Below are 13,572 nucleotides of genomic sequence, written 5' to 3' on the forward strand. Positions count from 1 at the left end.
CACAGGCTCCTGGACTTGTTTTAGCATTTGAAGGTACTTATTGTATATATTATATATAAAAAAAACCTTTAGTTCAGAGGCCAATAATGTTTATTTTGATTGCTCAAAGACTATCGCATAAATGCAGCATATTTTATAAAATGATTGGGTTTTTTAAATAATAACTTCCAATGTCAAACTGGCTGAAAGAGCTACCATTTGGAATGTGCAACTAGTAGGGGAGTTTCAAAATATATCACCAAATTCAAACAGTTTTATCAGTACATTTTAAGACCCAGAGGTCTTTGAGCCATTAGCAAATTAATACTCATTGTTCAGGGAAAAAGGCAGTATAGCAATGACATCAAAGCAGTGTCTCTACCACTCAGATTTACTGTCTCGAACAGGTTGCCTCTCCTCTTTCTCTCCTGCAGTTTACACACCACTGAGTCAGTGTCTTATTCAGACATCTGCCTCCACAGCACTGCAGAACAGACCCATCTCATTCCTGCTACTTGAGCCTCTACATCCTACATCACCATGTCTAGCACCATAGCCGGTATGTAAAAAATATTTCTTTTATGTTTATTGCTTTACAAATATATTTTGCATGTTAATTTAATTTGGAGGAGAGCAAGATATTGTGTTGGAAAATCTGTCAGCAGTTCATTTTCCAAGGGCAGATCTGTATGCAGTATGGGTTACAGTTAGTTCTTTGAATGTTTAATTTAAATGCTATATTTTTATTTCATGAAAGTACCTGCTGTAATTTGAAATGATGAAGCATATGGAATTGGTAATGTATCAGAATTGTATTATTAAAACAGTGGAAAAGAAAATGATCAGCATTTCTCTTCAGTCTTCCTTAAGCAGTGTGAGGCAAATTTGACTTAATGCAGAAGGTTCCACCCAGCAGCCATATTTCTTCCCTGGGTGGACAGAAAATTGTGAAGGTCTGTATGTCTGAACACCCTGATACAGAGAATGAGAGGGAATTGCCTTTCAAATAAATTGATTACAAATACTGTAACATTGACAGCAAGCATGGTGGTTGACACAAGCCTGTGTAGTTATTAATTTGTATTGGAAATGGACTGCGGGGGAATGTCACTGAAACTAGGTCAGTAAAATAATTTAATAAGAAAAACTGCAATCAGGAGATGTTTATTTTTCAGGCCAATTTCAACCAGGAAATTATACCTGAAGAGAAATTCACAACTCTGGCAGGTCTCTTGTTTGATTTTTGTACATATCCTTCAGACTTAAGAAATTTATATTTTTCCAATTAAATTTTTAATATTTTATGATTGCCCAAAGATAGTTTCTTTTAAAATAATTTGCTGAGACTGCTACTGATAACAGCCATGTCCCAGAATAATTCAACCTGCTTTATTGATCCATGTTATAAAGAATAAATTACTGATGGGAACCGAGACAAAGATTATTAGTTCAGAGTTCTGCGACCTATTAGAAAGTTTCTTTGTGAAACAAATAAAAACATGAATGTGGAAAAAATAGGCTGTTTGTTGAGGAAAACTAAAACAATAGCGCTTTTACTGTCATGCTGAAGGAGGCGGACAAACATTAATTCTTCTCAAATGAAGTCAGTTCCCAGCGCAATATAAATGAACAGAGGCTACTAGTTTGTAAATGCAGTATTTTTTTGCAGCTGGGATCTGCTTAGATTTCTAGAAGCACCAAGTAGATTTAGCTTGGAGAATTTATTTTAAAGGTTATTAAATTTAAATTGTCATGAAGGGCACACTGGGTAAACAGTGGCAAGTCCAATAACAACATAGATGATATCGAAGAAATTAGTAAAATAGCTGCTCTGTGATTTATGATTTGTAAGCCGTAAAGAAAATAATGTTATATAATGGAAATCTCTGCAAAGATCCTGGCACTGACTCTGCCCAATTTCAAAGCAATTTCTCAGGTGAATAATACCTGCACAGTTTTCAAAATACAAAGTACTTGTCAAAAATAAATATACTCTAGAGTGCATTTATAATAGTGGGCTACCAGTTAAACAAGTCTTCAGAAATTATAGCTTGCCTCACAAAACACAGAGCCTAGAATTCTAAATGCTGTTTCTTTGTAAATGCCTTTCTCTTTGTGTACATGAAACAATAAACTATGGACAAAATGGAGTGTTTATTGTTTCCTGGCAGACCTAAATCTTGTGTGCTTAGAAGTGATAAAAATATGGTAAATATAAGGCAATAGTTGCCTTAAGGAATATGCTCATAAGCCATTATGAAGATGAAAGTGATGCTAAATAATCAAGTGAAGATGATATTACACGGAATACTTAAAATAGGATAACTATCAGTAAAATTCTGTGCTAGTAAATTAAAACAGAAATGGAAAGTGATTTTCAATTGTTTTGGATCAAATCTTTGACCTTCTGTTTTCTTCAGTTATGTAAGTCTGAGACAATAAGAGGCTTGGATGTGTGTATGGACAGCAATTCCTTCATTTTAATGAATTTCATTGAAGTTAACACACTTTGTTGGCAGAATCTTAGGCTGAAACAATTAGTTTGCTGCTACAAATTACAAGGGTTTGCAGCATCTGCAACGCCTGGCCAGATTTGCAGGCCGTGTCGTCACAGCTGAAACCTGCATCAAACTGAGGCAGTGTCTCTGAGTGTCAGATCACTTGTGCTGCAATTTGTGGTGCAAGACAAGTGGGGGGTCATGGATTAAAATGCCTGGATGCTTAATGAGGGTTTTTGTATTTAAATGAGGGTATTTGTGTTTTAAGCAAAACATCATAACTTACCTGTTCATTTTGTTTAGTAGATCATCCACTTAGATTTCAAAACATTTTCTGTGCAGCCAGTTATTTCCCTGTTTTGAACATTTAAAAATAAACCAATTATTAATGCTGATAAGCTCTTACTTTCCTGTATAGATTAGACTTGCCTGCAGGTGGTAGAGAAAGTTGTTATCCAGTAAATACATTCTGTAATCTTGCACTTCATTGAAAATATTAAAGATCATTAGAATTTTTAGTTAAGGCATACTTGTACTTCATTACTTTCTTTCATTTTCTCTTTACAGTATTCACCAGTGCAAGTCATTTTTAGATACGTAGCAAACAGCATATTTAGAAAACCAAGGAAAAGTATTTGGTATTCAATAGGCTTTTGAATGTTTACCATCTTTAAACATTTTCCTAAAAAAATATAAAACAAAGCTTTTGGTGATAACTTAGTTTATCTCTTACTTATTTTTATATTTTATGTACATTTATTCTAACAGGTGCAAGTTTGCATGTCAATTAAGAAATGTTGACATGGTACATGCATGCGTTATAAAATTGAATCACTTCAGAAGCATTATATTTTAGGAATCTAACAGCCTGAAATCACTAAAGATTTATTGTCTTAATGTGTCTGTATTGTCACCATAAAATCTTTTTATACACAAGAAAGAATAATTGCTTTTTAAGCTTATGTTAGAGCTTTCCATCAGAAACTGACAACTTAGTTTTCTTTGAGTAATGATGTATCAGCTGTTTCCTGATGCATTTCTTCTGTATCATACTGGATATCCTATAGGACAACAGCAAACAAAGACATTAATGCTAATAGTGTCATTTCTGATTGGATTCTTATTAATACCAATATTATATCAAACACAATGTACAACACTGAATTATTTTAAATTGTATTAGAATTATTATCACCTTTTGAGAAATTTGCTGCAATTACTCAATGTTAGCTTTGGTGGCCTTTGATTTATATTTTACAGCTTGTTTTGATCTTTTGCATTGCTCCCTGGTGTGAGAAATTTCATTGACCTGAATTATAACAAGTCCAGATGTTCACTTTTATTCCTAAGATAGATGACACTTAACAAAACCCCTGGGAATTAAATCTCTTATCCGTCCTTGCCAGCTTTTCTTTTTATCTACCCAAAAAAATTGCTTCTCATAGATTTTCAGTGACTGCTGCAATACAAGAGCATTTTGTGAACAAGATTAAAAGCTCTATGCTAAAGTTTACCTATTTTTGTCCAGACATAAGGTCATGTAGCTTTCTGAGATTTGTGAATTACAATTTCAAATAACATAGCCCCTAAGTTTACAGACAATGATCAAAGTAATCTCCTAATAAGTGATCAACAGATAGGTGATTGAACTCAACAATCTGATTTGTTTCTTTCTTCACAAATGCTGTCTGAACTACTGAATATTTCTAGCATGTTCAGTTTTCTATTGCAGATTTCCACAATCTATTATATTTTGTTTTGATAAAGTAATATCCTCATTGCCTTCTGACAGTTCACTCTGTCTTCAACAAAGTGTATTCTTTTTGTATTCAGATACCAAATCATCATGTATAGTAGGATTTGTTATAAGTTTGATAAAGAGATGTTATTAATGGCTAAAATTTTGTTGAAGAAAGGTGACATTCAATGCAAGATGGCAAAAACTAAAAAATGTAGAAATAATGAACTGGTTGAGTAACTTCATTGGAATCTAGTTGCACACATAAAACACTAACTTATTCTTTCTGCAAATGTTGCTTGATTTGCCTTGTGTTTCCATCAATTTCAGTTTTGCTTTGTTCTATCAACATCTACCTTACATAGATTATTGTCTGATGTGTCATAGCATTGCTTTAAGGTGGTTGCTCGGTTAAAAACCATTAGATTCCAACTAATCTGCTATTTGACAAAGCAATTGCTCTAATACCATTGTAAAAAAACTATCTGAAGATATAATCAAGTGTTTTCTTTAGCATGAATATACTAGAAAGAATGGGGAATATTTTAGCTGACATCCACTGCAAATCTGCTGTACCCAAACTTGCTCAATTCCTAATTGAAGGGTGCAATGGAGGCTTCAGTTCCGTACAGTACCAACTGCTGGACATCTACTGTTGGACTGAGCTGTGCAAACTTCCTCAAATTTCCACCTCTCAAGTTGGGAAATCAGTTCATTAGCTCATTCCAGGTTAACAGGCTACAACAACAACAAAAGCCCATTGAAATCAATGGGAGAAAGCAAGTGCTGGGATAAAAGGCAAGTAAAGGTTTATATTTGTTTTCTTTAGTTAACTTAAATGACTTATTTGTTTTCAGTGTATGTGTATTTTCCTTTAACTGTCCCAACTCAAGATTTTCCTCTAAATATCTTGAATTTTTTTAACATTATTGTCAGATCCTGTGTGATTATACATGTTTGCTATTTACAAGCATTCAATTCAAACAGAAGGTTTGCCAGCTGCTGCATCCTGTTTTCTGGACTCGGGAGAGTTCTTAAAATCTAGATTTTGATTTAAAATCTGAATTGTTGCACTATTACTGTACTGACATTCAGACAGAAATGGAGATACCTTTATCATGGATAGATGAAATCCCAAGATGCATAATTCTCTGAAGGAGCCATGATTTTCATCTGTTCAGTTGCTGAAATGAAGTTTTATTTATAATCCCTTCATGATCAGAGACATATTAAGAGGAAAAACTGTGATACATCCTGCTCTTCATTTCTCTGATGTACATAATATGCAGTATTTGTGATTCTCTGTTATGAAAGGAAGCCACAGTAAAATTTCCCCGTGATTTACTTATCATTAGTATGTGATAGGTTGGTATTCCAGTTGATTCATTACTTGAAACTGGAGCAATAATCTTGTTATTGGCATTTTCTCACTACAGCCATCTAAAATCTTGTTAAAACTGGGTTTCAATGGAAAGTAAGTCTTCAGATACACTGTTCAGTGGCACATGCTGGTTTGATTCCTATTTTACTCATAGTGAATGGTCAATTATGCATGCACAGGCATATGAAAAACACATTTCTAGTGAGGTGAGGAAGAATAATAGGTACTAGATAAGGAAGCTGTCACTTCTGGAGTCAAAAAGTACTAATTCAACATTAAATGTGTCATATTGGATGTATACTGGTTTACTTGGTGGGATTTTCACTGGAACAGATGTCAACTCTTATCAATATATTAAATTGTTAAAGTACAATATATAATGAAAGCAAGCTATAAAATGAAATGCCAGTCAGACCCAACAAGAATTAGACATTTAAAATTTCAAGTGATGCACTATTTAGATTCTCTTACAATTTACTGGATCAAATAAAGGATCACTTTATGTACCATATGTTTAGAGGAGATAATATCATGAAAGTGTATTATTTGTAATATTTCTGAAAAGTATGTGCTGTTAATAACTAACAGAGTCAGATTCTTGGAAAAAAATGTTAAATGTCATTTCATGATTATGGATAAATGGCCATTATTTTTAAAGAAGTGTTAAGAGACATCTAGATCCTTAAATTATATTACTTTTCTCTTAAATACTTCTATATTTCATTTTACTAATACATATAACAATGGTAATAACTTATTACTGGTAATTTACTAATGCCCATTCTCAAAGCCATAGTGCAGTATTGTCACTGAGCACAATTTCCAAGTTTTACGATGTAATACGGTTTTATGAAAGATATTACAGAGGAGTATATAATGTGCAAATGTTCAGGGAAGATGAGACCTATGAATGGTTTCATTATTCATTTGAAAGCAGTGCCATTCATTGTCTTAAAATGTCATTCTTGGATAACCTACTCTTTGAATATGTCATTCTATTTTTTTACATGGCTGATATGTTCCACTTCGATAAAAGTATCACTGAAAAATGATTGCATTAGAGCGAGATAACTGTATATTGAAAGGTGATATTCTATGGTATGTTTAATAAAGCCCATCTTTCCATGTGCAAATTCACGTCTAAGCTGTACTATAACAGAGGATATACAGTATAATGTGGAAGAATGCAAAAGGAAAAGATAAATAATCAGATGCCCAGATATAACTTTTAGAAATATTATTTTGCAATATATAATGTATATCTACAGTATTCCAGATATGGATTAATAGCAGAGAGGTGCTAGCTTCTTGATTATATCCTGACAAATAGGCAAATGATGCCAGAAATATTTAACCATTCAGTACCTGAAGTGTTTCTGTGGAGTAAAGGAAGAACTGGACTGATTTGGAAGCCAAACATCCTCTAGTAGATGACATCATCATCATCATCATCATCATCATCATCATCATCATCATCATCATCATCATATCATACACTTGGTAACTGCTACACTGGAATCTTCTTTCCAGGCATATTGTTCATATATATGATGGTGCAGTCACCAACTGAAAAACTCTTCATATTAAAAAGTAAATTTACTTATGACAGCATCCATTGATAGTTCATGTAGAAATAAATTAAAAGGTGATAATTATTCACCAATCATTTCAATGATTTTTTCATCACAGTGCCAGCTGGAGTCATTGGCACCTGAGAATCTTAAAAATCTTTAAAGGATGAAAGAACTGATGTATCACCATTAAGCCCCTCATACTTATAATCTTGATGGATCCTATACGTGTATTAGGTTTTTAAAAAAATGTTTTTCATTTTAATGCTTTCATTTTATTTATCATCCAGGATAAGCTTTTTCCTTGGTCTGATGGAGCAAACATCATTTACAGTGATTGAAATGGAACATAAAAAAACAGAATACTTAAATTGAACTGTGGGCTGGTGCATGTAGAAGAAAACAATGGTTATTAGATTGGCTCAAGAGAGAAAATAATCATTTTCATTACATAACCTCAGGAAACATGTGAGAAAGTTAACAACATGGCCAGCATACATTGAGGAGATTGTTACTGTTTGCCAATTGAGAACAGTTTTCAAAATTGACACATTGTTAAACTAGAGAAAGCAAGCTTTCCTGAGTGTGTTGTGTATAAAAATATTACATTTAAAATGATTTTCAGATTTTATTTACAGTGTCCATGAAACTGAGCAACAGAAGAGTACTTCAGAGGCTCATGGTCTTTACTACCTGGCTGACTAAAATACCAAACACAGAGGCTACCAAACCCCACTCTGATACTACTAATAATGCCCAATTACTAAATAACAGAGCTTAAAAATAGGGCAATGATACCATTGCAGTTAGCTCAGCAGACTGGTTGTCCAAAGGTTAGGACTTTGATTTTGAGTTCACATGGTAATTGGAAGGAAGATCAAGTTAATTAATAAAAGTAAATTGGAATTGCCAATGGAATTACTGGATTGTCATTAAAAGAGCCATTTGCTTCAATTTGGGGAAGGGAATAAGACTATATGACCATTAGATGTAGGAGCAGAATTAAGCCATTTTGCCCATCGAATCTGCTCTGCCATTTCTTCATGGCTGATCCAATTTTCCTCTTAGCCCCAATCTCCTGCCTTTTCCCCATATCTATTCATGCCTCTCTTATCCTTACCAATCTGACCTCTAAGCCAAGCCACTTTTACAACAGTGTATCAAATGAAATCTAAAATCAACCAACAAATTAGTTCAAGGGCCATTAGTGATGTCCATTAAATGATGACTTTGCCGATAACATCAACACCCCACGAACAAACATAAATAAAATGTAAGCCAGATTGTGAAATCTGAATATCTGAAGTTACCATCTGCATGCATTATTGAGGAATGATTAATAAATTTATTTGAAATTCCTCTCCATGATACTTTCATGAAGACAGATACATGCTCAGAATAAACAGTTAATGCTTTCAGTAATAAAATGGATGAAGAAATGCAAGACAATTGTGTTTAACTCTGATTTGCCACAGTCCCAAGAGATACATTAGGGACTAACTGTATTATAAACTAAACATGCGTATTTAGTAGAATAATGACATGAAGTTGGGAAAATTGACAAATGTGATATCCTCCATATCTGAATTACTAATATGCTCTGCTTTAGCCTTGGCTATTTTTATTCAGCTGGTGATACTGTCTGTGATTGGGGCATCCATTTTGAAGTGATCCAGGTTCTTAAGCATTTACCTTTGATGCATTACTGTTATGGATGTTGCCAATTAGAAAGCTTGCAAGAGCAGATATCTGAGCTCAGGTAGCCCCACCGACAACCCCCCCCCCCACCACACCAAGCTCCCTGAAGATCCAATGTATTGAAGTAGAAAAGCTGCTGCAACTGCTTCATGTGAATGGGACTTTTCTTCTGTAAACAGGGAGCCAACAGATTTCATGTAAATTGTACAATTTTCCAATTTAAGTGAATGAAGTCTAAATGTGCTTCAGCTAACAATTGGTAAACATAAAATGTACAAGAATTATATCAAATTCCAGAGACAAGTGACTGCGTAATAATGTAGTAATAATGGCTTTAATAGTGTAGTGTAGTTTATTTAAGCATTATGTAGATCCAGATGGACTTGCCCAGAGTGAGGACAATGACAATCATTTATGGTTGCTCTGTGTCACTCTGGGAACTCAGCATGTAAAAGCATTTATGAAGGAAGCGCGGCAGCACCTCTACTTCCTTAAAAGTTTGCCAAGATTTGGCAGGAAATCTAAAACTTTAACAAACTTCTGTAGAGGTGTGGTAGAGAGTATATTGACTGGCAGCATCGCTGCCTGGTATGGAAACACTAATTACCCTGAATGGAAAATTCTACAAAATATAATGGACATGGCCCATTCCATCAGATGTATAGCCCTTTCTACCACTGAGCACATCTACACAGAGCATTGTTGCAAAAAAGCAGCACCAGGGACCCTCACCACCCAGGACATGCTCTCTTCTCGCTGCTGCCATCAGGAAGAAGGTACAGGAGCTCAGGACTCACACCACCAGACTCAGGAACAGTTATTACCCCTCAACCATCAGGGTTTAGAACCAGAGGGCATAATTTCATACAACTTGTCCCATCGCTGAACTGTTCTCACAATCTATGGACTAATTTTCAAGGACACTTCATCACATTTTCTTGATATTTATTGCTTATTTATTTTTTTTATTATTATTATTTCCTTTTTTAAATTTCTTTTTGTGTTTGCACAGTTTGTTGTCTTCTGCACACTGGTTGTCTGTCCTGTTGGTGCAGTCTTCTATTGATTCTATTATTGATATTTGATTTATTGAGTATGCCTGCAAGAAAATGAATCTCAGGGTTGTATATGATGACATCTATGTACTTTGATAATAAATTTACTTTGAACTTTAAGCTGGATTCTGCCTGAAGCTATTAAGATTTCTGTGCCAAGTCTTATGATATCACTCATAGAAACATAGAAAACCTACAGCACAATACAGGCCCTTCAGCCCACGATGCTGTGCTGGACATGTACTTATTTTAGAAATTACCTAGGGTTACCCATAGCCCTCTATTTTTCTAAGCTCCATGTACCTGTCCAGGAGTCTTTTAAAAGACTCTATCGTATCTGCCTCCACCACCGTCGCTGGCAGCCCATTTCACGCACTCACCATCCTCTGTGTAAAAAAACTTGCCCTTGACTTCTCCTCTGTACCTACTTCCAAGCATCTTAAAACTGTGCCCTCTCATGCTAGCCATTTCAGCCCTGGGAAAAAGCCTCTGACTATCCACATGATCGATGCTTCTCATCATCTTATACACCTCATATACTTCTTATGCTGTTCATGGTTTCTCAGGAACATCTTCTCTTAGGCAATTCTCTTAGGCTTTAAGGCTGCTCTATCAGACTCTAAAATCCAAACACTTTACTGTTTAACTTATCTTCTGTCCTTTATCCCATACATCGCTCTGATAACTCTATCCAACCACTGGTGTCATTTGGCACCTATGATTGGTTTAGGTCCTGGCCACTAAGCATTTGAGTATACTTAGTCCTGAATCTAGTCTAGATTAAGAAATAATTAGAAATAATTTCTGCATTTGTCTTGTGTTATCATTTGTGCGCTATAACTTTAAGAGACAGCTTCTTTAAAAGGCAGAAAATTTCCCAAGGTTTGATTAAAATAGTGCAGGTGCTGATAAGTTTGGTCATTGCCCAACAGATCAAACAAGAGTTGTGGTTAGACTGGAATTGCCTCTGCCAGTACTGATATTGTGGCGGAGAGACAATTCCACTCATACCACAGCTTAATTTTTGAGAATTAGAGGGGGATTTGAAAATTTCAAGCCAGGAAATTTGCTTGGTGAGATATTGAGGAGTGACTTAAATTGGAAAGGCTGTTTGTTGAGCTGGAGGACCAACTGGAAATCAGAGTTTCAGAGAGGCAGTTTTAATGTCAGTGACATGGGGACTTGGTGAGTGATTTCATTTAGAAGTTAAACACAACATAAAAGCCAAAGAGAGGGCAAAATTTAGTGAGAATTTAGAGAATTGGGAAGCTTAAAAAAAACAAGGCAACTAAGAAAGTCATTAAGAAGGTGAAGATGGAATATGAAAATAAGATAGCCAGTCATATTAAAGATGAAACCAAAAGTTTTGTCAGATACACAAAGAGCAAACGAGAGATGACAGTGGATATTGGACTGCTGGAAAATGATACTGGAGAGTTAGTAATGGGGGATGAGGAAATGGCAGACAAACAGAATAAGTACTTTGCATCAGTCTTCACTGTGGAAGACGCTAACAGTATGGTGCAATTTCCAGGGTCCAGGATCAAGGGTCATGAAGTGTGTGAAGTTACCATAACTGGAGAGAGGGTTCTAGGGAAGCTGAAAGGCCTGAAGGTAGATAAATCACCTGGACCAGATTGTTCTGAAAAAGATTATGAAGGCATTAGCAATGATCTTTCAAGAATCACTAGATCCTTGAATGATTCCAGAAGACTGAAAAATTGCTAAAGTCACTCCACTTTTCAAGAAGGGTGAGAGGCAGAAGAAAGGAAACCATAGGGCTGATGGTCTGACCTCAGAGGTTGGGAAGATGTTGGAGTTGATTATTAAGGATGAGGTCTCAGAGTACTTGAAGGCACATGATAAAATAGTCAGCATAGCAGTTGGCATGTATTTCTCAAGGGAAAAACTTGCCTAACAAATCTGTTGGAATTCTTTGAAGAAATAACAAGCAGGATAGATAAAGGAGAATTGGTTGATGTTCTGTACTTGGATTTTCAGAAGTCTTTTGACAATGTGCCACACATGATGCTGCTTAATAAGCTATGAGCCCATGGTATTACAGGAAGGATTCTGGCAGGGATAAAGCAGAGACTGATTGGCAGGAGGCAAGGAGTAGGAATAAGGGAGCCTTCTCTGATTGGCTGCCAGTGATCAGCATTGTTCCACAGGGTGAGGACTGGTTCTTTTTACGTTATGTTAATAATTAGGATGATGAACTTGATGGCTTTGTTGCAAAGTTTGCAGATGATATGAAGATAGGTGGAGGGGCAGGTGGTTTTGAGGAAGTAGGGAGCCTACAGAAGGACATGTATTAGGAGAATGGGCAAAGAAATGGCAGATGGAATACAGTGTCGGAAAATGAATATTCATGCACCTTGGTAAAAGAAATGAAACTGTTGACACTTTTCTAGATGAGGAGAAAATACAAAAACTGAGGTGCAAGGAGACTTGGGGAGCCTTGTGCAGGATTCCCTAAAGGTGAATTTGCAGGTGGAGTATGTGGTGAGGAAGGCAAATGTGATGTTAACATTCATTTCAAGAGGACTAAAATATAAAATCAAGGATGTAATAGTGAGACTTTATAAAGCACTAGTGAGGCCTCACTTGGAGTATTGTGAGCAGTTTTCAGACATCCCACCTCTCCTGGAAGTTCCAGGAGTCTCCCGCATATCAATAATGGCTCCCTGATGCCCAGAAAATATATACAATATCCCAGAAATTGATTTTTTTGAGAAAGAGAGGGAGAGGGAGAGCGAGCAACCTGATTGGTCTCTCTTCGTGCTAAGAGTGGTCCCCAACCACCGGACCGTGAGGAAACAATATGATTTGGCGATATGAGTCAGCTGCACCTTTCCTCATTCCCTGTCATGCCCACTGTTGAATTTGAACGCATATGAGGTCATTACACACGCATCATCCATGTTAGCCCGGGAAGATCAACTCCTCGAGCTTGCAAATGACGGCGGGCTAAAAAGTATGTTTGACATAACATCTCTGCTGGCATTCTGAATCAAAGTCAAGGCTGAATATCCTGAGATAGCCACGAAAGCACTGAAAATGTTGCTTCCATTTCCAACATATCTCTGCGAAACGGGGTTTTCTGCAATGAATGCAATGAAAACTAAATTGCAGAATAGACTGGACATAAGGAACCCCCTTCAAGTATCGCTGTCTCCAATCACCCCTCGATGGGACCGTCTTGTTGCAGGAAAACAAGCCCAGGGCTCCCACTGATTCAGCGATATTGGTGTGTTGCAATGATTTTATATGTTCATATGAGGAAAATATGCGCTGTGTGTTTAATATCCAAATGTTACTTAAAATGTTATGATGCTGTTGACTTATAATTGACATCACCATATTCATGCGAAGAAAATATGCGCTGTGTGTTTAATATTAAATTCGTTAGATAAACCCTTTTAGAAACGAAATTGAGTGTATTAGCCACTTATAAGTGACTTATAGTTGACTTATCACCTATATCCCAGTCATGATTAAAAATATCCCCCTCCCCACCCCGGTCAGCCGGTCCGCAAGAATATTGTCAATGTTAAGCTGGTCTGTGATGCAAAAAAGTTTGTGGACCCCTGCTAAGTAGACCTATCAGTTTTCTCTGTGGGCGGGCTTTACAGTGGACCTCAAAATAATG

The 13,572-nt window shown here is 36.0% G+C and overlaps 1 protein-coding gene across 2 annotated transcripts in view; it reads left to right on the plus strand.

The window, feature by feature from the left end:
* The first annotated feature begins 385 nt into the window (after window positions 1–385).
* The window catches only part of LOC134336624 (stathmin-3-like), a 49,257-nt gene continuing 36,070 nt past the window's right edge, over window positions 386–13,572 (plus strand). For both annotated transcript variants that reach the window (XM_063030968.1, XM_063030969.1), the window contains exon 1: window positions 386–538. In XM_063030968.1, coding sequence (XP_062887038.1) covers window positions 520–538 — 19 coding nt within the window. In that variant the 5' untranslated portion in view covers window positions 386–519. The remainder of the gene's footprint in view (window positions 539–13,572) is intronic.

The sequence above is a fragment of the Mobula hypostoma genome, chromosome 2 (assembly GCF_963921235.1).
Source record: "Mobula hypostoma chromosome 2, sMobHyp1.1, whole genome shotgun sequence".
Taxonomy (NCBI): domain Eukaryota; kingdom Metazoa; phylum Chordata; class Chondrichthyes; order Myliobatiformes; family Myliobatidae; genus Mobula; species Mobula hypostoma.